General features: G+C 44.8%; 1 protein-coding gene across 3 annotated transcripts in view; it reads left to right on the plus strand.

The window, feature by feature from the left end:
- The window catches only part of RALB (RAS like proto-oncogene B), a 39,988-nt gene extending 29,992 nt beyond the window's left edge, over positions 1 to 9,996 (plus strand). For 2 of the 3 annotated variants that reach the window (XM_042827440.1, XM_042827438.1), the window contains exons 2-5: positions 2,255 to 2,411; positions 3,642 to 3,850; positions 6,092 to 6,269; positions 8,129 to 9,996. In XM_042827440.1, the coding sequence (XP_042683374.1) occupies positions 2,298 to 2,411; positions 3,642 to 3,850; positions 6,092 to 6,269; positions 8,129 to 8,248 (621 nt within the window). In that variant the 5' untranslated portion in view covers positions 2,255 to 2,297 and the 3' untranslated portion in view covers positions 8,249 to 9,996. Of the gene's footprint in view, positions 1 to 2,251; positions 2,412 to 3,641; positions 3,851 to 6,091; positions 6,270 to 8,128 lie in introns of all 3 variants that reach the window. The other variant, XM_042827439.1, reaches the window with a different exon arrangement.
- Positions 9,997 to 27,307: the final 17,311 nt, after the last annotated feature.

Below are 27,307 nucleotides of genomic sequence, written 5' to 3' on the forward strand. Positions count from 1 at the left end.
AAAAGGTATTTCAAAAGGTTTTATTCTTACAGGTCATAGCATTTTCCACACCAAGTTCAGTATGACTTGTTTCACCTGAGGGTAGATAAGATAGAAATGCAAGTCCAGCCACTGACTGGATTGTTTTCCTTGACAGAGGAAAGTAAACTGTTTTTTGGGCTATGGAGGTGGAAAGGGAACTGAGCAGTTGATCTCAGTGAGTTTTGTTTGCTTTATTACTGTATTACTATTTAAAATCTTACTGTGCCCTTTCTGAAGCAGTGATGCGCTACTGGTCTGGTCCTGCCTGACACACTGGCACTGTCAGGATCGGTCCTGTGCTGCATGGTTTCAGCCTTGTCTTTCTCTGTTCTGCTTGGCTCTTCTGTGGTTCTGCTTCCTTACCACAGGTCACGGCTGCTCCTTTTTGCCTTAGAAAGGACTGGGTGAGCTCCCTCACCTGCTTTAAACTGCCTCTGCCTTATACCAAATCTGCAATCCTCCTGGTTTGGAACCTCAAGGGTAATGGCTAAATTCAGTGTTTCCGAAGTGGGTGTAGCAGACAGATAAGAGTAGCTCTCTCTATGTGGGGACTGTACTGTAACTCAGATGCTTGAAAAAGCATTGCTGAGAGTGCGTCGTTGTTGGGGTGTTTGGTCTTGTATGGCACATCCTAGTCAACAACTTAGTCTGAGGTGTTACTTTTCAGAACATAGTTGTGCAAAGGGGGAAGAATTCTTTGCCATTGGTGTCTACCAGGATGGGTCACCCAGTCTGGTGATGGAGTTACTGACCTCAAATCTCAGTGCACATGGTAACCTGGCTTGCCTGGAGCCAACTGCTATTGAGTGAGCAATTTGAACTGAGCAATATTCAGTGGTCCTTCCCAGCCTATCTAATCCTAGAATGTTTGGAGCTTGGCAAGTTGTTAGTCCCTGGTTAGTTCTGTTAGTTTTAAGACTGCTGGGCATGTGAAAACCTTTTCCAGTGTAGTGCTTATATAATTTCTGTTGTAGGCATTACTCTTGTCTGGTAGAAGTTGATGGTATGATGGGTGGATTGTGTGCATGAGCTGATCTCAGGTCAGGCTAGCTTGAGACTCCTGGTAGGCCTGTTCATGCTTACTGTTCTGTGATAGTGGAACTGTTATAAGTCAGGGCAACTATAGGTGCTTTTTGTAGCAGTGTTCTCTGCGTGATCTCCTGTCCTTCCTACAGCACTCAGCTAGGATAGGAGTAGCTGGGGTCTTCAGCTGTCCTGCTGTGTGAGGACACAGGTTTTGCTGTCCTTGCATCTCCTGTATAGCATTTGTGCCTGGAGCACACATCTTTTATTCTCCTCACTCTGGGGATCATGTCTGGTGACAACTTGGTTCAGTTGCTTCATCTTTTGTTCCCTGTTTCCCAGCGTGCTGTTCTTACAACTGCTGTTCTATGGTAATCAGGGTCTGGCATTGCTACATCCAGCTGCTGGTAAATGCTGGAGACCTCCTAAATGAACAAAATTCAACAAAAACCACTACTGCACTTAAGTACTTAGTTTGCATTACATGTAACAAAAGCTTGTTAAAAAGTGCCATTTATTGAACTCGCTCTTTCTGGATTTGCAATATCAGGAGAAGAGCAGGTACTGAGTATTTCTTGCAGTAAAGCAGGATGTTTTCAAAAGCAAATTGTAGCATCAAAGGCTAGAATATCAAAATAAATGCTAATGCCATGTCATAAGACTTTCTGCTGGAAGCTTTTGCAATTTGTTCCTGCCAGAATTTACTATGAATCTCTGCTTTTTGTATTAGCCTACATAGAGAAAAGATCAAAAGTCACTTTCATAAGCAGATCTAAGGTATAGCTCTGTTAGTAGGTTGAAACTAAGCTGTATCAACTTTAAAGAAATATTTTAGAAAGGTGTAAAGCCTTATAGTAAGAGAGAAGAACACAACTTCCTCTTAGTACAAGTGTAGTTTCCTTTAGAAACTTCTCTAGGTGGCAGTCATATGGGATGGGTTTACAAACACAAACAGCTTGCTTAGTTAGTATGTGGCTGTGAGAAGCCTTTGACCTTTCTATTATTCCTGACAGAGGGAGGGCAGTTGTCCTAATACAAGATATTAGGACAAATACTTCTGTTCTAGACATGGGTCTAGACTTCATTTCCAGTGCATGGGGATGACCTTCAAGCTTCCTGATAGGGTTTTAATCTGGTCTTTCCACAACAGTGAGATGCTTTACCTGCATGGTACCACTGTGCCACTGATGTTTTGTTTTTCTTTCAGCAGGTCTGATTGGTTGTCTGGTACTTCAGCGGTTGCAGACAGGACAATGGCTGCCAGCAAGGGCAAGAACCAGAGTTCCTTGGCACTCCATAAAGTAATCATGGTTGGTAGTGGAGGTGTAGGAAAATCTGCGCTCACTCTCCAGTTCATGTATGATGAGGTAAGTAGCTTTGGTTTAGCTTTTCGGAGTCTGAATGGGTACAGCTTACTAAATGCTTGTGGTGGGGGCAAAGGGACTGCATCTAAGTAGGAAAAGGTCTAGTGACTGGCCAAGAATACCAGAGGAATCTGACAGGTGCCCTGTAGGAGCACTTCTGGCCAAGAGTGGTGGGATTGATTCTTTCTAGTGAAAGATTCAAAATGTGCCAGTGATTGAGTGTGTGCAGAGCCTGTTAAAATTGAAATTCATTTGGTTGCCATTTGTTTTAGGCCAGGTAAGGTTGAAGTCAGAAGTAAGCATTCTGTCTTGCTCTCAACCACGTGGAGCAGTGTGCGTGCTTAGAGTTCTTCCATACTGATGTATGGAAAGCTAGATCAGGCAGTCCAGATTAACATAATTGAACTCATGATTTGCTAATTTAGAAACTGGCCATTATTTGCAGGCTGTCCAAACATACTGCAGTGATGTATCTGAACAGGCCCCATTGTTGAGGGGAGATGACCATAGGTACTGTTGTGGTACCTATGCTGAGGTAACTCAGTGCATCAGCTGGCTTGAGTTTGGTGTAAGGAAATCAGTGGCAATACCAGCTTGAAAGCATGAACTTTCTGCTACACCTCCTCTAGCATGGCTCATAGAGAAACTCAGTCAACTTAATCAGGCTTATGGCACAACCTTCTGTTAGTTGTTAAGACTAAGGAGCCTATGCTGGGTGTGTACTGTCAGCATAGAATTACAAGTGGAATTGTCAGTGGCTTTGTGTGTTTGGTCAGTATTGAATGTGTTTAGCTACATGCTCATATAATTATGGAGCAACTTTTTGTGTTCAATGACTGGCTGCTGTCATCTGGGCTTGTTGAAACTATGGATAGTTGTGACTGAAGTACAATCAGAAATGCTTTGTTCTTGAGGTGGGAGATCTAGATAATGCAACCTGTTCGTGAGCTGGTAGCTTACACTATGTCCCTTAAATTGTGCTGAAATTGCTGAACAGTATTTTATTTAGGAAGACAGTTTCTCTTGAGTAGGCAGATTGGCTCTTTGATGTATTAAGTACTTAAATAGCTTGCTTTTTATAGAAAAAAAAAAAAAAAGTGGTGGAACTTAGTAACTGACTGAATTATGATGAGGCTTTCAGGAATTTAAGTGTCACTGAAGTGGAAGAGAATGGATATAGGCAAATAGTGAGGCCTTCTGACAATAATTCTAAGCACTAATTTCTATCTTCAGTTTGTAGAAGACTATGAACCTACCAAAGCTGACAGTTACAGAAAGAAAGTAGTTCTAGATGGTGAAGAAGTTCAAATAGACATTCTGGACACAGCCGGACAGGAGGATTATGCTGCAATCAGAGATAACTATTTCCGCAGTGGGGAAGGATTTCTTCTAGTCTTCTCAATAACAGAGCATGAATCCTTCACAGCTACTGCAGAATTTCGGTAAGCATTCTTCCCACAGGCAAGGGGATATGTTTCGTTTATATTCTACTCTGACAATTCTTCATAAAAGCTGTAGCTCTTTCTCCTTTATCCGTTACTGTTTGGTCTTTGAAAGTGACAATACAACCATTTTGTTCTTGGTAACTAAAATAACAGATTCTCGGACTCTTAGAATTTATTTTTTCAATTTATGTATTATGTATTCAATTTATGTATTATGAATTTATGTATTCAAGCCAGTTTTCAGTCTTTGTGGATGTGGAGTTTATGTGAGAGCAGTAGTTCTGGAGTTAAGTCTGCCTTTTGGCCAGGTTTCAGACACTGTTGCTTACTGCTAGAAGCAGGTGCTCTAAGGGAGGGAAGGATTAGCCTCCACACTCAGGTATGGATTGGTGCCAAGCGAGGGTTGGCAGCTGAGCAGCACTATTGTAGGCAGACATGTTCCTAGAAAGACGCACAGTGGTGGTAATGCTTCTGTTTTTTGTTCTCAGGATTAGTAATTCTAATGTAAAAATCAGTTCCAAACTGAGCACAGAAACTACTTCTGTACTGTAAAAGAGTTTTGACCAACTGTTCTGGTCCTAGAGCTTATGTATTCAGGTTCTTCAGGACAGATATTCTGGCTTTTTTTTTTTTTTTTTTTTTTGCTAATAGCTGTTGCCTCAGTGTAGAAGACAATCCAGAGATTCCTTAAGAGTTCTGTCTGCTCTTTATCAGTCTGATTTGTTTTCACTTTGCTTTGTTGAAACAAGATTAACAGACAATCAGCACTCTAAACTTCTGCTTACCTTGCAAGGCAGGCAGTTATTTCCAGGATGTTATAATAGCTACAACATTTCCTTCACATTCTAGGATTTCTGTCCAAGTTCTTAATTTATTTTACCATTCCAGCAGTAATAGGGAACTGCATAGTTACTTAAGAGTGTTTCGTCACATACGAGACAAAGGGTGATAGTCACAAGGGACACAACAGGAGCTGTTTTGTTTGGTATGCTCCGTTTGGAGTGTTAAAGGAATGAAATAGCTGAAGTGGTGTTGGGCTGAAAGTAAGTCCAAAGACTTTTTATAATGGAAGATGGAGGGGAAAAGTCAATACCAATCAAGCAGGTACAAAACTAGGTACTTCTAGGAGTACCAAGTCTGACTCTTGGCTTAGATGCTTGACTGAAATAAGGTTAAACCCAAGGCTTAAGGATTTAGATGAGAAGATGTAGAGGTATATTTCTTGTTGATGTTTCTTATTAGACTTCTGTAAGTGGATTAACAGTGTGTTGGTTGAATATTCCAGCACATCCAGAGGAATGAAAAAGCAATGCTAATCTTGAAGGTGAACAAAAAGGATGTGAAAGCCTTGAGATGGAGAATGTTTTTTCTGAATGGTTCTGAATTGAACAAAATGGAAATAAGTTAAATGGGGTATTTAGTTGAGAGGAGATGTAAGAATTGGTGGTTTGAAGAAAACACTTTTTCAGGAAGAAGGGAAAATGGATAGCCTAAAAATAACTGCATACTGGTATGACACTTCCAGAAGTCTAGATGGACAGCAGCATGTGTCAGTCTAGTTTCAACCTGTTTTATTCCAGTAATAGTACAGGCTTTGAGACTTGCATATAGCATTGTGCTCACAGTCTCCTTTCTCGGGTGCTGATAGGCCCTTCTTGAATGGGAAAATGATAGCAAGGTTAATATTGATCAATTTTTTTTCTTAGAAGGCTTTGAAGGGGGAAGACTTGCTAGCCCTTCAGTGTAGTATTGAGCTAGTAAATAATGACTGATGTAGCCGTTAAAAATAATCTTTGCCAGTTACTTCCCCTGTTCTTAACCTACTACTTTGACAAAGTCTTGATGCTGCCTGGACCTGTACTGAGATGGCGTAAAGACTTGAAATTGAGGGTAGTAACTAAACACAAGGCTGAAATCTGGCAAACTTGTGCTTTTTTTGCATTCAGATGTGAACTCCTATTAAGTTGTTCTTCTGCTGCATTACTTTTCTTCTAAAGCCAGGGTAGCAAAACTTCTAACTAAATGGTGAAATAGCCTTCCTGAAGATGTAGCTTTTACTTAGTGTGAAGCCCATGGTGTTAAACTTGAAACCACTTCAGCTGTATTTGGCTGTTTGGGGACTGACTTAAGTAGTGTGCAGAATGCTAGTAGTGTGCAGACCACTTGATGTATTCATCTTAAGAGTGGAGTTTTTGTTAATATCACTAACGTGCTTATTTTTAATACCCAATGCATTAGGGAACAGATTCTGCGTGTGAAGGCTGAAGAAGATAAAATACCTTTACTGGTAGTAGGAAACAAATCTGACTTGGAAGAGCGCCGACAAGTGCCTGTAGAAGAGGCTAGAAGTAAGGCAGAAGAGTGGGGTGTACAGTATGTAGAGACCTCTGCCAAAACTAGAGCAAATGTAGATAAGGTAAGACAAATAACCTGTTTTTACTACAGTTAAACTGGTACTGCTTGCTTAACAGCTGAGTGAATTCTTGACTCTTGCTGGAACAAAAGCAAATCCACGTTTGGGCTTCCAAAAGCATAGGTTATCAAAAGAAGTAACTTAATGGAATGTGTGTGCTGAAGTAAATACACAGCTTGGGCAAGTACAAGTTAACAGTGTTGTTTTAACTGTTTGTACCTGAACTAGCTTTTCAATAAAGCCTGTTAGCTATAGTTGAACTGTTTCCATCCTTCCTTGCAAAGCTGTGTAACGTGGTTGATGTTAAAAACTTGACTCTTGCATTCTTGTCAAGATTATTCTGAATTGACCAAAAACTCTTCTTGTGGTGTTCCTGTCCTGTTTCGATTTGCATGTGCTGGTCTAGGACAACCATTCTTAAAGTGTTTCTGCTGCTGCTTTGACTAAATATTGATGGGGTATTCCTAATGAGAAATAAATTCACCCAGCAGGAGAAATCAACAGTTTCAAATCTCCCTTTGTGTAGTTAAGCAGTTTATTGAAGAGAGTACCCTTTTACTTCCATATTCTTCAGAAGATGCCCCTAGGCTTAGTGTTGGTCCCTCTTAAGAGCTAAGGGATGTAGTTGAGTGAAATGTGCATTTGTTCTCAGATTACAAAGTGTAAGGTGCTTTTTTCCCTTGGCCAAAGGATGTATGTAGCTTGTTAAGCTCTAAAGGCAAAGGTGTTACAGACAGTTTCTTGATCTTTTAGTCCATTAGCTCACTAACAGAGGTGTGAGTGGTCCATAAGTTACCTAGTAGAAGCTTATTTATCATAGTGTTGATTTGAAGCAGTGTATGGAACTCTCTTGAGTTGAGACCTTTTCTTCATAGATGATATAGAATCCCAGAATTGCAGGGGTTGGAAGGGACATCAAGAGATCATTGAATCCAACCCCCTGCTAAAGCAGAATCCCTGCAATAGGCCACACAGGTGGGTGTCTACATGGGTCTTGAATGTTTCCATAGAAGGAGACTCTACATCCTATCTAGGTAGCCTGTTGCAGTCCTCTGTCACCCTTACCATAAAGATGTTCTTCTGCATCTTTGTGTGGAACTTCCTATGTTCAAACTTTAGGCCACAGCTCCTTGTCCTATGCTACACGCAACTTAAAAGAGGCTTGTTTCTAAGTATCTCAGATCTGCATAGTTCCCTGTTTTCCCTCATACAGTTATGCTTCTTAAACAAAGTTGTCTTATAATATTGATTTTTTTTTTATTTTTTTTTTTCCTAGTAACTCTGTGAAACAGCTATTCCATCTGGTGGTGTCTAGGACCTGCGTGGGTCAGGTTATCTAGGATTTTGTGTGAAGGCATCAGAATAATGACTTTCTGAGAATCTTCTATGCAGCAGGACTTCCTGTACCTGATACTGCTACTCTGAATGCTGCAGCTCTTTTTAATTATAAAACAGACAGAATATTATGCAGCAGGATATGTGCTTGTAACCCCATGGGAAGGACCAAACTAGATATTTTGGTTAATGAGAGTTATTTGCTGGGAGATGCTTGCTAAGCACAGTGAAATATTATCTTGAGTTCTGAATGCTACTTTTGTGCAAGAGCAATATTCAACAAAAAGCTCTTGAAACAGAGCCGTTGAATGACTTAAGTTATGATAGAGTCATGGAATAGTCTTGCTTCTTGCCACTGCTTTAGGTACCATAATTCTAATCTTGAGTTTGTTGCTGGGGTAGGTGTCCAGATTTTATTCTGCTGCTAGGTACTTTGTTGTGCTACATCACTTATGTGCTCAATACAGTCGTCTGTATCTGTTTTCAGGTGCCAGAATTTGTTTTATCTTTTTGTTTTTCCCCTCTAGGTATTCTTTGATTTAATGAGAGAAATCAGAGCAAAGAAAATGTCTGAAAACAAAGACAAGAATGGCAAGAAGAGTGGAAAGAACAAGAAAAGCTTTAAAGAAAGATGTTGCTTACTGTGATGCTTGGAGACTGTGTATATCTATCTACAAATGCCATGGATAAGATACCACTAAGGATATAGGGCTGGATTCATGAAAGGAAGTCTGTATTGACTCCCTTATCTTTTGCTTTGCATATCATACCTTCAAAATGTGAAAACAACTTCGAAACCATTTCTGGTATCCAACAAAACCTATGCCTACTTAAACTGAATTATCTCTGTCTTCCCAGTGTCTTTCAAAACTAGAAACTATAGAATGATTGTAGTTCTGAAACCTCAATTTGGTTATACAAAGTTCTTTTATATTAACTTCCTGGTTTAATGTTTCAGAATATGTTTCTTGAACCTCTCCTGGCCTTAACAAGCACAGCTGTTCAGGTTCAAACAGTTTTTTCACTGTTGCTCTTATTAATGTTGCAAACTGCAGAAAAGCTGGATGACAACTAGTCAGAGTTTCTCTGTCTTCTGTTAGTGGTTACTGAGTTGTTAGATTGAAATTTGCTGGTTTCCTTCTTACGCTCCATGTAAATAGCAACTGACACTTGAGTCAACTTGAAACAAACTTCCTTCCATGTTCTGTTCAGTCAATATGGCATTCATGAATCAAGCCTCAATTTGGACTTATTTAGGTAATACAGAAAAGATACTTAAATATTGGCATTCCCTGATGTTCTGTCTTCTCATCCTTAAATTAGAGTTATGGGATGAGAAAATGCCTAAGCTTTTCATCAGAAGGAATAGTTGCCACAGTCTCCTAGAAGTGCTGTCCTGGATTTCTTCCATGTATTGTGGCTGTTATGCTCATTCTGCATTGGTCATTCATCCCCTTCCTGGTACTGGAACAGTGAAAATCAGTGTTCATCAGTTCTGTTTATATTGGAGAATGTGTAATATGTTGGAAAAGTGGGAACATCTGCATCCATTTCCTGCTGAAAATGAAAGCTGAGTAAGGATGGCTCACATCACAATCATGTCTTGGAATAGGTGAGGCGTACATGCTACCTCTCTGATTAATTGGCTAGTGAGTCTTATTTGCAAGAAGTGAATGAAGTTAAGCAGTTGCCATGTCTGTTACTCACTGTTAATTTTATATGTACTGTTTCTGATGCATAGCAACCTAGCACATGGAGATGCATGTTGAGTTTTGCTGTCAGTTATGCAATGGTGGTCATGTTTTAAGCAACAAAAACCAGCCTAGAAATGGAAGAGAAGTCAGTACTCAGCAGGTCTTGTCAGCTCACTGAACTGTTTTCTGATGCAGTTTAAACTAAGTGTGGTTGCCAAAAAAAAAATACTTCTGTTGCTGTTGTAGAATGTAACTGTCTCTTCTGTTTGTGGAGTCTCTCAATGAATTATGGATATTTCAAAGGAGTAGACAGACTTGAAGTAGTGACTGTACCTTGCTTTTTAACCAGATGCTTAAAGCACTATTGGTGGGATGATGGTGATGCTATGTGGTTGTTCAGTGAAGCGCACTGCAGCACTAAATTAACAAATACCGTTTCTTGAGGTGAAGGAGTAGCAAATACTGTTCAGTACTTAGTATTGTGATTTGAGGATGAAAAACATTTTTAACGTGTACTAGATTGCTCTTGTGCATTCCACCTCTGAACTTCGGGGAGAAAAAACATTAGATATCAGAACCTCTGTTGGTCTGAGGTTTTACAGGGATTTATCATGCTCATTGTCTTCCATAACTAGTTTAACTTGTCAGGCAACTCATTGGGCTGGGGAAACTGTACTAAATAAAAGGTGCTGTAATCTTCATGTCAAGTTTAGTTCGTTTTCTGTTAATGTTCTGGAAGTCTGGAAATAATTCTTTGAATAATTTAATTAATTGGTATAACGAAGCCAACTGAGGGTAGCTTTTGAGGCAGAGGCTGGGAGCCTGATGGCTTATAGAACTGCATGAACTGTACCACCTGTGTCTGAAGCCTAAACACCCAGTGGGACGCTTAAAGCTGTCAAAGCTTCTAACAAAACTTCCTCTTGAACTTAGATTCCATTTTTGTGTGTATGCTGTATCTACCGCACATGAATGTCCACTTCTGGAGGCAGACCACTCACTTAGGTTTGGCTTTAGTTGAGACCTAAAGGTTAAGTCCTTAATTAACCTAAAGGATAAACAATGGCTGAGTTCACATTACAAGCTTACCTAGGTCAAGCCCCTCTGAGGCCGATTGTAAAATGTGAGTCACAAAACTGAATAAGCTTTCCTTGCTATATGAATAGTGAACTCAGCACAGCTAACAGTGAGTGCCTCAACTGTTAGCTCAAGTGACTTTCATGCTTTGACCTTTGACCTCTCTAATCATAACATACGTGACGGTATTTGGATAGGACAGATGAACTTCTGTTCAGAACAGTCACTCTCCCACTGGTGTTTTTACTGTGTGTGCTGGTTTCAATCAGATCACTTTGTCTCAACAGATAAAGCCCTAGTGCTGAGGTGGACTTGCTTGGAAGAAGCTGCTTGCTGTTTCATGGCTTGGTACTGCATTTCTTCAGTGCTCTGGTCTTGTCATTCTTACCAGAAGTGCTAGGCCTAACGGCTAAATTCAGCAGCTTTTCAGTATCCTTTTCTGTGCTTCTGAAAAGCTTCAATTTAACTTTCCAGATACAGCTGAAAACATGGTAAACAGAGTGGCTACTCTGACTGCTTTGTAACGGCAGGCAGCAAGCTTTGACTTGCACCAGGAAGTCAATGAAAACTGTTCCCCTGAACTGCAATCCTGCTGTCTCCACCTTGTATGGTGGATGTGCCTGAATGCATGTTCTTATAAAAGTGCATTGCCCTTGTGTGGGTTCCTGAATTACTTCCAGGTGTGTTTCAGTGGACATCAGTTATGAGGTGGGTTGACTGGAATGAATGTGGAGTGGCAAAGAAATGCTTCCTTTGGATTCGGGGGTTTCCTGTGAACAGAACAAAGGTATCTTTTGGCTTCTAATCTAAACAAATATTTACAGATCAGGTATATGGAACAAGGAGGTCTTCAGGAAAAGCTCTGTGTGTATAGCTGCCGGCTAGCCTTGCTGCCTAGCTGAGGCAATTTAAGGCACTGAAGCTGATACCTTCTAGTAGCCTTTGCATGTTAGGTAATTAAAAGCTAAGTTTTCACTTCATCAGTGTAATCTGCCTTGAATCTTCCTTGAAATTGGCTGAAGGCAAGTAACTGGATATTTGAGGCTGGAGGTCATGCAAGACTTGCTTGCCTAAATGCAAGCACACAGCCAAGGGTTTTTCTTGCATAATGGCTTGACATAAAGTTAGGGCACTGTTTGCTGCGGTGTGTAATTTCTTGTATTTGGTGTAGCTGTGGGTATTGAAGTGTTCCAGTCTTCAGATATGGGTAAACGTGTATGAGACAAGCCTCCCATTCAAACAGAGGCTAAGTCACTATGAAGTGCAACTTCAAAAAGCAGGTTAAACTCAGGAATGTGAAAGCTGAGTTTTCCTGATTAGAAAGGCTGTCTCTAGATGAGAGTACACACCATGAAGAACATCCACAGTGACATCATACCATGTGTTATATATAGACCAAAGCTCCTTTACTGCAGTTTCTTGGCAAACCTTTGGCTTGGTGAGGAAAGATGTACACGCATTTACTGGGTATTAAACTTTAGCAAGACTTTAGTACCTACCCAAAGTCCCTGTTGAAATCTATCTGGCTAATACTTTAGGTCTAAGGCACGAAGCTGCTGTTTGGAATGCAGTGGGGGAGGAATGAAGTAAATGCTCACCATGAATATTTTTTTTAAACTTTCCAAAGTGTTAAACCTGTGCTTGAGGCTGACAGGTCTATCAATTCTTCAAAAAGATGATGCCGTTCATCAATTCATCTCACTTTAAGCAAATCTTATGTAGACAGAAGCTTCTCTTTAATTGCTATAAGCATATGTTGCTATATTCACCTCCTGTTAACTTCATAGATGGGAGAATGAAGGAAGAACAACAGAAAAAACTGATTTTCACTGTGGTCTCCACACTTCATAGGAATGGCAGGTGTTCCTCTTAGGAGGGGAAGGTGTTATCTCTAACACCAAGGGAGAGGTTTAGCAAAGAGGAAGTGATTGTGATGGCAAGATTTAATAAGACTGCTTTGAAATCATGTGCGTTGCCAACTTTTTTCTTACATAGCTTCAAAGCTTTGTCTCTAATGTGCACAAACACTTCCAATGTTTATAAAAGAGATCACTCCATTATTGTGCTAATACAATGATTTTTATTACCATTGATAATAAAAAGAAAAACAGGCACCACACTTGTTTGTTATTGATTTTTACAGTATTTGTAAGTTTGATTCCTAAATTCTTGAACCAAACAACCACTGACTTTCAGTTTCTGGAACTAGTGTTTTTGAATCAAAGTTGCAGCATGGCTATATTACAGGCTGTGAGGAAGGAGGGAAGGAAGAAGTGACTGAAGATTCTCACGTAAGCGTTGGTGAAATAGCTTATGTATGTTTCAGAACTCAGCTGCTGCAATGGTTTGTTCACTTCCATAGCTCCCTTTCTGCAACCTGACTAGATCAGACAGCTTGCATCAACTGTCTAAACAGTTTTTTCACCTTACTTGATTGATCTTGATGAGCAAATAACAAAATAAGCAGTGTTGTGCAGAAGAGCTGGTGCCAAGTCTGAGTGTGAAGCTATTGTGTTGGTTTGTAATGAACAAACTTAAGCTGAGATGCCTTGTAGACAGGATGGTCTGGGCCAGACTCACTGTGCTGTCATGCCACTTAATGCTGAAAGGGTTTTACAGTAAATCTGCTGATGAGTGCACTCTCTGACATGGCTCTATAAGTTGGAAGTAGAACATTCCTTTTGACTTCTGGACAAGGATTACAGCTGTTTACATAATCTTGCTAATATTGTGCTTGTGTAGTGTTTGCCCTGTGTTTTGGATTGATGTGGTTTTATGTAGCTCTCCTTTCCAATTAACTCTATTTCTAAAATACTTTTTAGCAGAGAAAGGGGTAACATGAAGAATCATAGGAGGCAGGATGCTGCTGCCTCGCTGTGCGCTAAGCCCAGAACAAGCCCTGTCAGGTTGGCACTCAAGGTGCTCGTAAGAAGGTGGCCTTCCTCAAGTTAAAGCAATGTGAAACTGGTGAGTGTCTGCACATACATAAGCACAAAGGTTGAAGGCAGGCTGCCTGTGCTCTGCCTTGATCAGAACACTTATCTGGTGTGGTTTCTTCTGTGTGCTAAGCGCTCCACCTGCTCGGGTGGCACAGGCAACCTCTTCCTGAGAACTGTTGGCTCCATCTTGTGGCTTTCAGAGTTAGCAGCTCTACCATGGAGAGGGCTGTTCAGCATGCTCAGATGAGTGTATATGTAGCTGCTATTTATCTGCTACGGAATTATATGTAGAAATCCCTGTGAACTAGAATCTTCTCCTTGCTCTGCTATTATTTTCTTGAACAGTAGGAGGCCTTGCTCTAAGTTAAAGCTTTCCTTTTGCATGCAAATGGAAGAGCCAACTCTTGTCTAAGTGTTCTAGTATGCAACAGAACATCCAGTTTCTCGAAGGGACAGTGGCTTTGTGATTTCAATAGCATTAAGCTTGTTTGCACTGCCAGTGTTAGTATGCTCTGCTCACTGAGTAGTAATTTGTATGCCAGAGAATAGTTGTTGTTCCAGAGGACTGTGCAGTACTTGACAAAGCTCTTTGTGTCTGTGGTCAAGTGAAGATGGTATTTCTTTCTTCTTGGTATAAAGCCTCAGTTTTGGAGGTGGGAATATCAAGATAAAAATACTTATTCTCATGTTCCCCAGTTTCCCTTCCCAACTGCAAACTCAGTGTCTGCTGTGGGAATGGGTTCTAAGGGGGCGGTACTGGCAGCTCCCTAAGCCTTGTGATTCCTAAGGGGTTGGAGGTAAGATGCAGAGGTATGACTGAGACCATGTGCTTTGCAGTTGCCTTCCAGATAAGGTTGATTAATTTTCAGAGTTTACAGCAAGTTACCTTCAATAAGCTTTGTTATTTGGCTTTGAGGCAGGATTGTGTTTTTGATATAATCAGGGTTTATAGGATTTGTTTTTTAAGGTCTAGTGTTCAGGATATCAGAGGCTTTATGCATGCTGGCTTCATAGGCCGAATACTCAAATTTAAGGACAAACCTGTATGTACATGCAGCACGGAGAGACAAGGAAAGTAACTCCCTACTGCTTAATAATGCTGTTTTTTATTTGAAAGGAAAACAAATACAATAAACTGAACTTGCTGTTTAGATGAGCATTTCTCAACCTGTGGTCTCAGAGTGCTCTGTAACATGATTACCCATCCCACAAAATGATGCCATTACACTGCTATACATGTAAACAAGGAAAACAACTATGGACTGGGGGAAGGAGTAATTATCTTTAAAAATAACCAAATTCTTGCTTCTAAATGAAAACCGTCATTGCAACACCGCCGAAGACAGCCTGCACTTTCACTTCCAGGTGTTTGGCTCTTCAGTTCTAGCAGCATTGAAGAAAACCCGAGATAAATGATTTAAGTCAGATGTAAATGTGACAAAAGGATCCTTGTGCAGAATGGAAGCATTCTGAAGTTTAAACTTTGCTTCCTGCTGGGAGGTGGAGTTACGAAAACCAAGACCTGCTCCGTTGCTGAACAGATGCCTGCAGGGTGGAGTAAGTGGTTTTAAATCTAGCAGTTCTAGCTACCACCCTAGGCAGGGCTGTGGGGGAGAACCTATTCCTTTCCTGGGCCCCAAATTTTATTTCTTTATAGAGATGCTTATTTTTTGTCCATGGAAGTTAATCTTTACTTTCAAATCTTCCTGATTCTACTTGGGTTGAGGTAGCTTAGCTAGACATGAGCCCTTCTTTCCTTTTCTTTTGCTGCTGGTGACTGCTCTAACTAGTTGCTGAGCAGTGCCACCAGACTGTGGACACTTGTTTCCCAAGCACTGCCAGCTGCCCAGTTCCAGCTCTGATGGCTGCAGTATGATGGAGAGTGACTCAGATTTTTAGGAAGAACTACCCATGGAAGGATTACTAATGCTGGGAGGGCCAGACACCTCAGACTTCAGAGTAGTTTCCTACCTGAGGAGCAGTAGCAGAGCAGGTGATCTGCCTGTCCCTGCTGCCAGATTACAGTGTTCTTATAGGATACCTTGAGTAAATCCATGTGAGTGATGATGGTAGCACAGCAAATGCTTGTGGAGAAGAGGGTAACACTGTGACCAGCTGAGTTTGCTTTTATAGTTTCCCCCTTCCCTGAGCAGCACAGAGAGAGGAGGGCAGGCAGAGGTTCTCCTGTGTGGGAATGAAGGCCGTGCTTGCAGCTTTTCCTCAGGAGTCTGAAAACCAGCAGTCAGGCCTCCAAAACTACACTTGGTTTAAAAATAATGAGGTGCTTTAGAAAATGAACTTGGAGTTCTCTTTCATGGTCTTTTGTTTCCAAGCCTTTTGAGTGCACTTGCTTCATGTCTGCAAGCTTGCTTTCTGCAAGCAGTGATGGCAGAAGTATTTTTTTTTTTTTCAGTGCAAACAAAGATGTTCTTACACTTGCTGATTCCAGCACCTGGGGCATAAATCTTCCAAATATTGTGGCATTTGGAGAGAACTGGAGGCAGGACACACAATGCTTAACTTTAAGCCCTGTTTCTGCTGGGTCATCATCCTTTGCACTTGGAAGCTGAAGGCTTGCAAAAGGTGAAGCATAAGGACCCCCTGTTGGTGGTCCCAGTGCTTGCCTTGGCAGCGTGCCAGGAGCCCAAGGGATACACTTAATTTTCTTTATTCATTAGCATATTTTTAATCAAACGCATCAAACCACAATGTTTCCACATGTCTCTCCCGTGGTAGATGAACAAAAATAGGTCAGTGCTCAAGTGCACCTCTTAATGTGCTGCAGTTCTGCAGTTCCCTCATCATCTGCAGCTGTGGTTGGAGGACAGCAGATGATGTGCCCTCTGCACTTTGGGGAAACTGGTGGTGAATAGGAATTTGCTTCCCTGCTAAAGAAAAGAATTTGATATGTGTCCATGACACCTCTTCCCAGCCACTGCCTAGTCAGAGAGCAGGGAGAGATGCATCTGAATCCTCTCCAACTTAGCTTCAACTTTACAGCATTTGTTTAATGTTAATTTTCAGAGAAAATCAAGAAGGTGCAATGTCCAGGGTTGAGTTCCCTGGCCCTAATGAAGCTTCAGGACTGCTTACACCTAGCTTAATAACAGGCTTTTTACCTTCTTGTCACCTGTAACCTACCTTCATTTACCTCATGCTGCCAACCCATCTCTAGCTGGGCAAGGAAAATGTTGCAGTGTTGAGATCATGTTCACACTTGCAGCTGAGACGTGTCTTGCCTTGTTTCTTATCTCTGAATTGTTCATAACAAGAGCTAAGTAAAAAATTACTCTTCATGTTTTTTACATGAGCTTTCAAAGTTGGTTACACTGTTCTGGGTGGGGTGAATATTGCATCAACACCAAGTTAAAACTTATCTTTTGTTCTTTTTTGGAAAGAAAAAGGGAAATACGCTCCAGAGGGAACAGTTTTCAGCATGAGACACAAATCCAGTGAAGTACAAGGTATTAAATAGTCTTGGAGCATTTGAACACTAGGTCTGTGATGAAAAGGTGCACACTTTGTTTTACTTTTTTTAGGAAGTCTGACTAGGACTTTGTGTTAAACATATATGTGAGGGACTATCTTGAACTTAGAAATTTGATAGAGTTGTCCTTGTTGTGCACCAGGTTGTCTTGTTCTTCACACTGCCTCTTTGGGCTGCATGAGATTGTACAAAGAGATGTGGTTTAGTGTACTGGTGGTAGGTGGATGACTTCCAACCTTGGTAATTGTGAGAAGCCAAAGCTTGTAACTTGCAATTAGCTACCAGGCCTCTGCTCCATTTTGTTTCTTCCAGTTTTGGCTGTCAGAATTAAATCTCTGAGCAGTGGCTTTTCCTCAGAAGTTGAGGCACTTCTATAAGGAATATTCTCCTGTTGCTAGGGCAATTCAGGGCTGTGTCAGTTGCATGAGAGGCCTGAGCTGGAGGCCTGAAGGAGGTGGCAGCTTTGCTCTGGGACTGTGTCTGGTGTGGAAACCCTCCCTACCCTTTCAGAGAGCAGAAAAAAAGAGGACCTGATTATTACTTTCTTGTTCTATGTTGGTTCATAGCTGCCATTCCACTACAAGCAAATACTCTGCTTCTACTGCTGATTCTTCAGCTATTGTACTTTTGCTGCAAGAACGATCTCTGTAAACTGTCAATCACTTGTTTACTGTCAATCCTTAATACATAGTTGAATGTATGCTCTACATTCCAACCTTACATCTGTTTATTTTAATAGCTACTGTAAAACAGAACAAATTCAGCCTTAAAATTATCTAGGTAATGGTGGGAGCAGTTTGCCTACAGTAACAATCCTGCAGATTGGTGCCATGTTAGAGATGGGGAAGACCACCAGCGACCAACATGTAGTCCTTGAGCAGGTGATTCCTGGTCTGCTGTAATGCTCAAAGCAGTCTGCATGTTGTGTATTATGCAGTAATTTAGACTCTGGGGCAGCTGTACCTACTCTTGCTTTGGGGGCTGTTAGCATGGCAACTGCAGAGACGGTTTGATGAGAGGGAACGCACTGCCTTGCAATGTTAAGGAGGCAAACTTAATGGACTTGGGAGTCTGTGGGGTACTGCAGTGCCTATTCTCAACAGCCACCACAAATGCCAAATCTCTGCCTCTTTTGTCAGACCTGACTTGGCAGCCATGGTACCCACTAAGGCAGCCTTGCTGCTGTAGCAGGTGCTGGGGGGGTGCAGCCTCTTAAACCTACTTGCTGAAGGGCTGAGCATCTCTTGAGCATCACAGTTTCAGCTTCTGGCTTTTCTCCAGGAACAGAGCATGAATCCATTCTTGTCAGAGAAAAGCAGGGGGGTTGTCAATGCTGCCCTGTTCCGTGTATACCGTGCTCCTTGCTCAAGAGGTGAGGGCCAAGCACAGGGGATTTCACATGGCTCTATTCCTTGCTCCCAGGGGAAGTCAGTACATATCTCCTGGCAGTGTGCTCACCAGGGGAACATCCTGCTTCCCCCTCCTTTGAGGATGAGGTATTAGCAGATGTTTTGGCTGATGGGCTAGAAAGCCTGAGGCCTGGCCTCGTGCCTGTTGCAGCAGCCTGCCTGGAGCACTGCTGGGGACACTGTGTGCCCTTGGTGCCTGCACTGACCCAGCAGGGGGTTCTGAGTACCCCTGTCTCCATACCACCTCATGACCTGCTCCTTCCTGGACTCCTGTTAGGCAGAGGAGGGAGACTGAACCCCCCCCTCCATGAGATATTGGACTCCTGACTAAATGAAGGTATGATCAAAAATAGCCTGCTGTACTCTCCACCCACCTTGAGCTCTTCTAGGAAAAAAAAAAAAAAAAAAAAAGGAAGAAAAATTATATTTACTGCTGTGATTTTGAACACCTGATCTGGAAGGTAGGCAGGCTGAAAGCACCTGCTGTGTTGAGTCCATCAGGGAAAAGAGTCAGAGCTGCTCATTCAGTCATGACAAGATGCTTAAAGCCTGTAGCATCCATCCTGAGCTTCTGAGACACAGAGGCTGCAGGTCTGCTGCTGAAGCATGGAATGGGCACCTCAGCATCCCAGATATATCCTCATGGGAATCACCACTACACTAGGTGCTTGATGTTCCTTCATCTTTTGCTGTAACATCCCTGATTTTGACCTATAAATTCAATTAACTAAGTCTGAACACTCCTCTTATTTAAGAGCACAGATTTTACAGGTGTTGAATGCGGGCAAAGCACTTCTGTTTTCTCTTCTGTGTTCCTGACCTCTGTGCACGATGTGGTTTCTACTGGGAGTGTCAGGGAGTGGACATTCAACAAACACTTCCTCAAAGTGCAAATATTGTGCAGCCACCTCATTTTTTGTGACATTTCTCCAAGTCATCCCCCGGTCTTCAGTCCATTTAATTTGTTACCATCCAGGAGATGTGTTCATGCTGGTGCTATTGAATAAAATAGTGCTTGCCATCATGGCTGCATGCCGCTGGCATCTTCAGCATCCAGTTTGTGGTAGAAGAAGTGTTCTGATTCAGGAACACCTCAGAGGTGAAGGAGAGCCTTTAAAAAATGGGGTTAGAGCTGTCCTACCTCCTGTTTCCTTTTTATGCCATCTTAAGGGGACCTCTTTAAACACCAAGGGCGCACAATGTTGGCCAAAGTAAGTTGCCAAAATAAGCCACCTTAAAGGTTCCCTGACAGCTGAGAGAAGCTGTGGCTGTGCAGGGTACCACCCAGTGCTAATTCCTCACACAATGCTAGCATCTCTTATCCAGGAGGTGCAGACCTTGAACTATGCTCTATGACTGTTTTCCTATTTTCCCCAAAAGGCTGCAGTAAATGAGGTCTTCCTAGAGCAGTCCCGCTGTGTGACAGCAGCTGCTGTGTTATGCTCTCCCAGAAGAGAGCAGGACCTGTTCTGGGCTGTCACGGTGACCCTTGAGCTGTATGCTTTGCATTTGCTGTCTCGGTGCCCTCTGCTGCTCCTGGAGCTGTGGGCCTGCAGAAGGGGGCCCTGGAGGACACGCAGCAGCCAAATGCATCTCTGCTGAGCTTGTGTGACTCAGAGCAAGTACCACTTGTCTCTAGTACAGAGAAGCTGGGGAGAATGAAAAGACTAATTGGGTCCATGTTGGGATGCTGTGGTACCCTCATTGAAACCTAGCCTAGAAAATGAAGCTCGCACCTTTCACTGTTGCCCACAAACAAGGCAGTGGTTTCAAGGGATCTTTCATGACCAGCAGCGGTGAGGAGCTGTTATGCACAACATCCAAACCTGAGTGCATCTGGCTCTGGTGTGGGATCATTGGTTGTATTGTTTTGTGGGGTTTTTTTTGTTGTTGTTGTTTAATATTCCATTTTCAGCTGGAAATTACTGATGTGACCAAAGTCCGATTTCCTTCAGCAGTTTCTCCCTTCCTCCCCCCACCTTTTCACACTCCCCGAGGTCTGACCATCTGGAAATCCTCCTCCACCTCTTCATCATGTGTGAATTTCCACCTAGGGCTGAAAGTGTCACTGTACTAAAGTGTGATGCATTAACACATTGAGGCAGAAAGCAGAGGGGAGTTGGGGATTATAACACTTCATGACCCACTCCACAGTTGCTCTATGATTTAATCATCTTTATCAGCTTGTATCCTTTCCTTTGCATCCCCGTATCCTTTATTAAAATATTCCTGTAATTAAAACAAACAAAAAACCAACACACAAACAAACTGTGGAATCTTGTTGTCAGCCTAGAATCGGCTCAGAGGAGACCTATCTGAAGGAGAACACGCCTTGTTCACCGGAACAAGCTTGAGGGCCTGGGAAGCTCTTTCACAGGGAAGGTACTGAATGATCTCCATATCTCTTGTTACAGATTACAAACTTGGGCATCTCTCTTGCCAGCCTTCACACACGTGATCTGAGCCATTGTGATTCATATATATACATCACATTTTATATAGAGATATGTATGTATTTAAATAGAAGCAGTAATCATGCTATCCTGCACAGGAGAGAAACCAAGCCCTGCAAAGTATGTATAGTGTTGGTTTATCCTTTCAGCGCAGCAGAATGCAGAGTTCTCTAGTTTGGAAGTCAGTTAGCTGCCTAGCTTTCTCCCAGCTAAATATTGAGGCTTATTATGCTTCAAATAAATAAATATATATATATTTCTTTTGTGGCTTGGTTGCTGTAATCATCTTGCTTGTAATAATGTTACTAGCCTCAGGGCTATATTTATTAAGATTTTAATTTAAAATCTTTCTGTCCTTCAGCATTTAAACAGAGGAAAACCCCACCTGGAGTAGCCAAAAAAAAAAAAAAAAAAAAAAAAAGGCTCATCCTTTTCTTTTTCATGCATTCCCCTCCCCTAGGCCTTCTCTCTCATCTTTTAAGCAGAAAAAACCCTAAAACAAGACACCTTCCTGTTCCTTCTTTGCACCACCCCTAATGTCTCAGTATCTATGTCTCTTGCAGGCCAGTTTCTGCTTAATGTGATCCATGTACTTCTGTTCTTGCAGTCTTCAGAGCAGCTCTTTGTCGTCTTACCCTTGTATAGTGTATTTAATAGTAATATTTCAACATACTGTGATTTATTCTTAATAGCGTTGCACCAGGACCGAAACCACAGCAATAAATGTTGCTCAGAAATGGCAAAAGGCGTTGCTGAGGAGACAGGGGTAAGGGAGGCAGCAGAACAAAACTTGCTTGTAAATGGTGGGGTTGGAAAGCTCCCGTGTTCTTACAGCATCTTTGAGGAACATCTCAGTGGTCTGAGAGCGGCAGCCAGAGCTGTGGTCTTTAATTTCAAGGCGTTCTAGAAGAATCACAGACATGTGAAGGTTGGAGAAGGCCTTCTGGATGATCGAGTCCAACCATCAGCCTGACCTACCAAGCTCCATCCCTAAGCTATGCCTCTCAGCATCATGAAAGCAAATGCTAGAGAATCATAGAATCACGAAGAGTGGAAAAGACCACCAAGGTCACCCAGTCCAACCAGCAGCCCATCCCCACCATGCCCACTGAATAGCCACACTGTATGGGTATGTTTGGGTTTGGTGCAGCAAAGAGCACACAGAAAACAAATTCTGGCAAGTGTGAAGAGACTGAAAATGACTTTTGACAGTCGGTACTGTGGCCATGCAGTAAGCCTCACTCTGAATAGGGTGCATTCTTGTACGCTGCTTGGTTTTAAAGCTACTTAACAAAGGTTGAATGAATCTTCAGTGTAGGGCTTGTGAAAAAGGAGCGTGGAGAAGGAAATCAGCCTGAGCGCAGGGCTTCTGGCTTCCTTCAAATTGTGCTTGGTGCTCGCCAGGTGCCACCAATGGTCCACTAGGCAGCTGAGCTGCTGTACTCCATCTCCCACAGCACTGCAAAATGCCAGGCATCTTTTGCTTCTGAACTCTATTTAAAATCAGTGTGAAGCCTCTCCATCCCATCCCCGTGCCCTGCTTTTCTCAGGACAGCCAATGTTAGCACAACTCTTTCCTGGTACTCACGTCCCTCATCTGCTCCACGTACCACAGCTGGGTGCACGGATGAAATACAGCGGTCGCCTTTGAAATGCATCGCCTCGGTGTGCGGCGCTCGCATTATGAGAAGTTTTAACTGTTTTGTTTACCACTTAAATGCAGATTTTATTTTCTCTGTCTTTGCTCCTTTGCAAGGCTTTTGGTGTGAACTTAAACATGAAAATCGTGTTCTTTAACAATATGTTAAAAGTGCTTATATGTTAAAAGCGCTCACCACAAAGCAGACACTTCTTTGTTGGGCAACCAGCATGGCTTTTTCATCTCGTCTGTGTGTCCTCACCCGCCCCAACCTATTTAGGTCAATACAAGCAACTTCAGAGGAAGTCACTGCTTGGCTATAAGAGTACAGCTTTGGGCTGCTGAGGACAAAGCGTGTGAGGAAAACAGGAGTGCTCTTGGGCCATCCTAGAGCTGTGGATACAATCTGAATGCCAGGGGTATCCACCTGATGGTCTTTGGTCCTTCTTTGGACACCAAAGCCATCGTTTTGCTGAAAGGCACTGCCTTGTGCTCTGGGACAAGGATCTGCGCTTTGTGTCCTGGGGCAGCAGTGTGGATCCAAACCTTCACGAGGGGTGGAGAAGAGGTCGGGACGCTGCCCTGCGACACCACAGGTAAGGGGCCGGGCAGTGGGATGGGATGGGATGGGATGGGATGGGATGGGATGGGACGGGACTGTCGGGTCCCGTGGAGTCCTGTCCGCCCTCTGACCTCCATGTCTCCCTTCTTGCCTGACACCTGGGCTGGGCTGCATTGGCTGCTCTTCCAGACATGTTTGTTCTTAAAGGAGTGCAGGGAAGCCAGGGAACCTCTTGCTGTTTTTTTTCTCATGAGTTGGGTCTGCCTCGCCAGTTCAGAAAACATCCCAATCCTTTCAGAATGACATTTACCTATGTGACTTCCAATAGGCCTTCTCCTTCCACAAATCTAAGGTGCTTCTGAAACTTCCAGTGGTTTTTTGCAGTTGTTTTAAAAGCATTTTTAGATTGGGGTTAAATCCAGCTGGTGACTGGTCACTACTGGTGCTTCCCAGGAGTCAGTACTGGGGTCAGTCACATCCGTAGAGGTGTTCAAGAACTGTGTAGATGTGGCATTGAGGGATGTAGTTAGTGAGCATGGTGGAGATGGGCTGATGGTTGGACTTGGTGATCTTAGTGGTTCTTTCCAACCTTAATGATTCCCTGATCCATTTATGGGTAGTGAGGAATCACTTTCTTAAGAAGCGAAAGAAGGGATGAATAGAAATCTCACACAGAGCGCTGCCCTCACAGCCCTGTAACCACATCTCTCTGCAGTTAAAGCATGATGACAGCGGCCACCCTGCACAGAGCTCTTCCACATGTGGAGCAGCAGTGCATGATCCAATGTCTACCCTTGAACTCCTGCAGGAGAGCAGTGCTTTTCTGAAGTGCCATTTCAAACAGATTGCGCTCCACTATGCCCAACCTCCCCCATGTAGATACAGCTAGAAGAGCAGAAAAAGTGCTTTTGCCAGTATAGCCTATGTTATTTTGAGGAAACGCTTGCAGAAAAAGATGCCTGTGGTAGTAGAACTTGTGTCTGCTGGTATCAAAGGGCAAATGTTCATAGTGCAAACCAGGCCTCTTATATATGAGAAGCTTTAGGCAGTTCAGCCATCGGTAAAGAAAATCCTTCCTCAGAGGGATTAGGAAGGTTACCTAAGAGATGTTGCTGCTGGTTTAAGAGCACAAAAGGTGCTGGAGCAATCATAGTGGGGACCAGAGCCTTGGCCATGCGTTGTGAAGATACACCCTGGGTGGGAGCTGCCCTATGCCGTGGCCACGTCCTCTGCTTCAGAGCATCCTTCTGGTCCGGGGGATGCAGACCTGCCCCCAGAGCAGCATCTGCACTGTCTGGCCTGGGAAGACAGCAAAGGGCTGTGGGAAGAACTGGAGCAGTGCGATGCATTGGAGCACACTGCTTTGCACAGGCTGAGGCACGGCATGCATCCCCATCTCCTTACACCAGCAGCTTTAATGAGCATCAGATTTCCAGTCCAGTAGACTGGACATTTCTGCAGGAAATGCCCTCAGTGCTGCACCTCGCACAGCACCTCGCACTGCCCGCTCGGCACACATCCCGGCCCTTCCCTTCCTGGCTTCCCCTGCATTTAACTCATGGAGACGCGTGACCCTGAGTCAGATGGTGAGCAGCCGGTTAGAGAGGTGCGTGTGAACGCAGAGCCTCACGCAGATGAGCTCAGAGCAAACAGAGGACGGGGGGGGGAGGTGGGGGGGTGCGAAGCTACCACCTCCGTGCTGCTCCTTCAGCTGCGGTGTGCCAGCAACAGGTCTGTGCCCAGGGGATAGAACTGAGAGCTGAGGGCTGAAAATGAACAGAGTGCTATGGCTCCATCACCAAGCCGTGCTCTCTGAGCGAAGCACAGAGCCAACCCTGCTGCCTTCATCGCTTGGGAGGGAACCTCAGAGTGAACCCTGAGCGCACTGTCAGTAAGGGGAGATTAATCAGTGCGTTCATTTGTTGGCAGCTGCTGGAGAGGATGCATCTTCCCAAGGTCTGAATATGCAAAAAGCCCGTAGTTTGCTGAAAGAGGAGGAAAAAAGGCAAAGCAACAGCAGCAGGGAAGGGCCAAAATGGCCATGTTTACCCTCAGCTTTCATGTGACAGTGACCTCTACGCACCACTCACCACTGCTCTGCTGTTGTTTTCTTGTTAGCTCTTTGCTGTCAAATTAATTACTGTGAAGCACTAAGCCTGCCGCCTTCACGTGCTCTTATTAGCTTACAGGATGTCCGAGTGATTGGATTTTTAGCATTATTTCTTTTTTTACATTCTGGGCTTTCCATTCACAACCTGTTAGCAGGAGGCACGAAATGCAAGCGCTAATTCTGAGCCCCTTATGCAGTGTAGGTGTGCTACGCTGCCCTTAATATCACTGTGATCAGACCGGGATTGCGATGCGATGGTGCTCCACGGCGCTGTTTGTTTCTCCTCAAAGCAGGAGAAAAGATCGGTGGTGGTACGGGGATAGCGATTCTGCCTTTAGCTGATCCCTCACTGACCCTCTTTACGCCCCTGGTGGCTTCTATTAGTGACAGGTGACAGCAGCTTGTGCAGCGCACACAGACACACTGCCCAAGTTTTATTTTCCTTCTTAAAAAAGCGGCGGCTTCTTGTAAACGCGCTCCTGCCCTTTGCGAAGCCAGCGCTGGGCTCCGCGGCGGTTACGACGGCCCCGCGCTGCCTCCACCCGCCCGCCCCGCTGCCCCCCGCCCCGCCGCTTCCCGACGCGGCCCCGCGGGGGCGCCCTCGGCCCGGCCATGCCCGCGGCGGTGCGGCACCGCGCGGCCCCGGGGTGCACCCGCAGCTCGGCGGGGCGGAGGCTGCGTGCACCTGGCCGGCTCGCCCCGACCGCTGGGGGCCCGCCCGCCCTCCCTCGGGCTTGGCTATGGGGTAGCCGGATGGGAAGCGGAGCCTTACCCCGCCCTCGAGGCTTACCCGCAAAGGGAAACAAGCTCGCAGGGCTCGGGGTCCCGTTATGTCCCCCTCACAGCACCGCGCTGCCCAGGAGAGCCCCCGTCCCGCTGCACCGAACACACGCTCGCACCCGCCCCGTCGCAAAACCAACCCGGCGGTAAACTTTCTAATGCCTTCTCCTTTCGAGTGCTTAAAAGGCAAAGGAACAGCCCGGGGGGGGCACCCAATTCCCGGCCGGGGTCGGACCTTGCGGCGCGGTGCGGTGCGGTGGGTGTGTGCGGGAACCGGGAGGAACGGGGGGAGTTAAAGGAACAGCGCAGTTAATAGCTCCGCATAAGGAAGTTACTGTAATAGCCCGGGGGGCAAAAAACTTAATCTTCCAAATAGTGAGGAACCCACGGCGGCTCTGTTATAGGTTGGAGTTCCCACGTGGTTTTAACTCCTGTATAAAAGTTTCAGTAGAAAGTGCCACAATGTCGTGATTTTGCAGGGGGGGGGTGGGAATTAGCAGGAGGAGACGCGCGGCCGATAAGCGAGGAGCGAGGCGCTTCCCCGAGCCCTTCCACTGCGGAGCCGCGAGGGAACATCAGACGCGTTAAAAAAAGCCCCAACCAAACCAAAACAAAACGCGGCGTTGGAGCCGGCGCACGGCGAGCGGAGATCAAACAGACGCGGAGAGAGAGAGAGGAGGGAGAGAGGGAGAGACAGATTAACTGGAGCAGCGGCGGCGGCGGCGGCAACAACAACAACAACAAAAAATAATACTTATAATAATAATAATAATAATAATAATAATAATAATAATAATAAAAACCCAAACCACCAACAAGGGAGATATTGCTTAAAAAGAGCGAGCAAGGCAGCGAGCCGCAGCGCCGGGCTGACCGAGTGGATCCACGCAGCACTCCCGGGACCGCCGGCACCGCGCTGAGTCCCCGCGGAGCGGCCGCGCAGCGCTGCAGAACCGCGCGGGGACCGCCGCATCCTCCGGAGCCTCCGAGCGGATCTCCCGATTCCGCCGTCGCGGGGAGACGCCTCGGCACCGTGGAGCCGTCGGCCACGCACCCGCCGCCCGCGGCCCCCGCCCCGGCCGTGCTCCGCGTCAACTTTGGCGGCGCGTCGGGAAGCGGCGGGCGCTGAAGGAAGGAGCGAGCGGAGCGCGGCGGAGCGGCTCAGAGACCCGCACCCACGGCCTGTGGATTGTTGTCTTGCGGGGGCGGAGTGGGCGGGGGGGTACAAGTGGCATCTCTCCCCCCCACCCCCCCTCCTCCTTCCAGGCTATAAATTGGATTGTATATAAATCTGCTTCGGTTATCTCCCTGACCCCCCTCAATGACGCCGGACTAAAGAGCTCTCTCCGCGGCCCGCCCGGACCCTGCCGAAGCGAGCGATGGACCACGAGCGGCGGCGCCCGGGGATGCCCCTCTGAAGCGCCGCGGGGCCCCGGGGCAGCGCGGCGCCGCCTCCCCCAGCTCCCGGCTCCCCTCGCACCTCCGGCCCCGCTCCCCCTCCCTCCTTCCCCGGGCTGCGCGGCCACCCCCTCACCTGCTGCCGTCCCCCTCCCCCG

This window comes from Centrocercus urophasianus, unplaced genomic scaffold, assembly GCF_019232065.1.
Source record: "Centrocercus urophasianus isolate 14NV4802_14NV808 unplaced genomic scaffold, USGS_Curo_1.0 seq_28, whole genome shotgun sequence".
NCBI classification, from domain to species: Eukaryota; Metazoa; Chordata; class Aves; order Galliformes; family Phasianidae; genus Centrocercus; species Centrocercus urophasianus.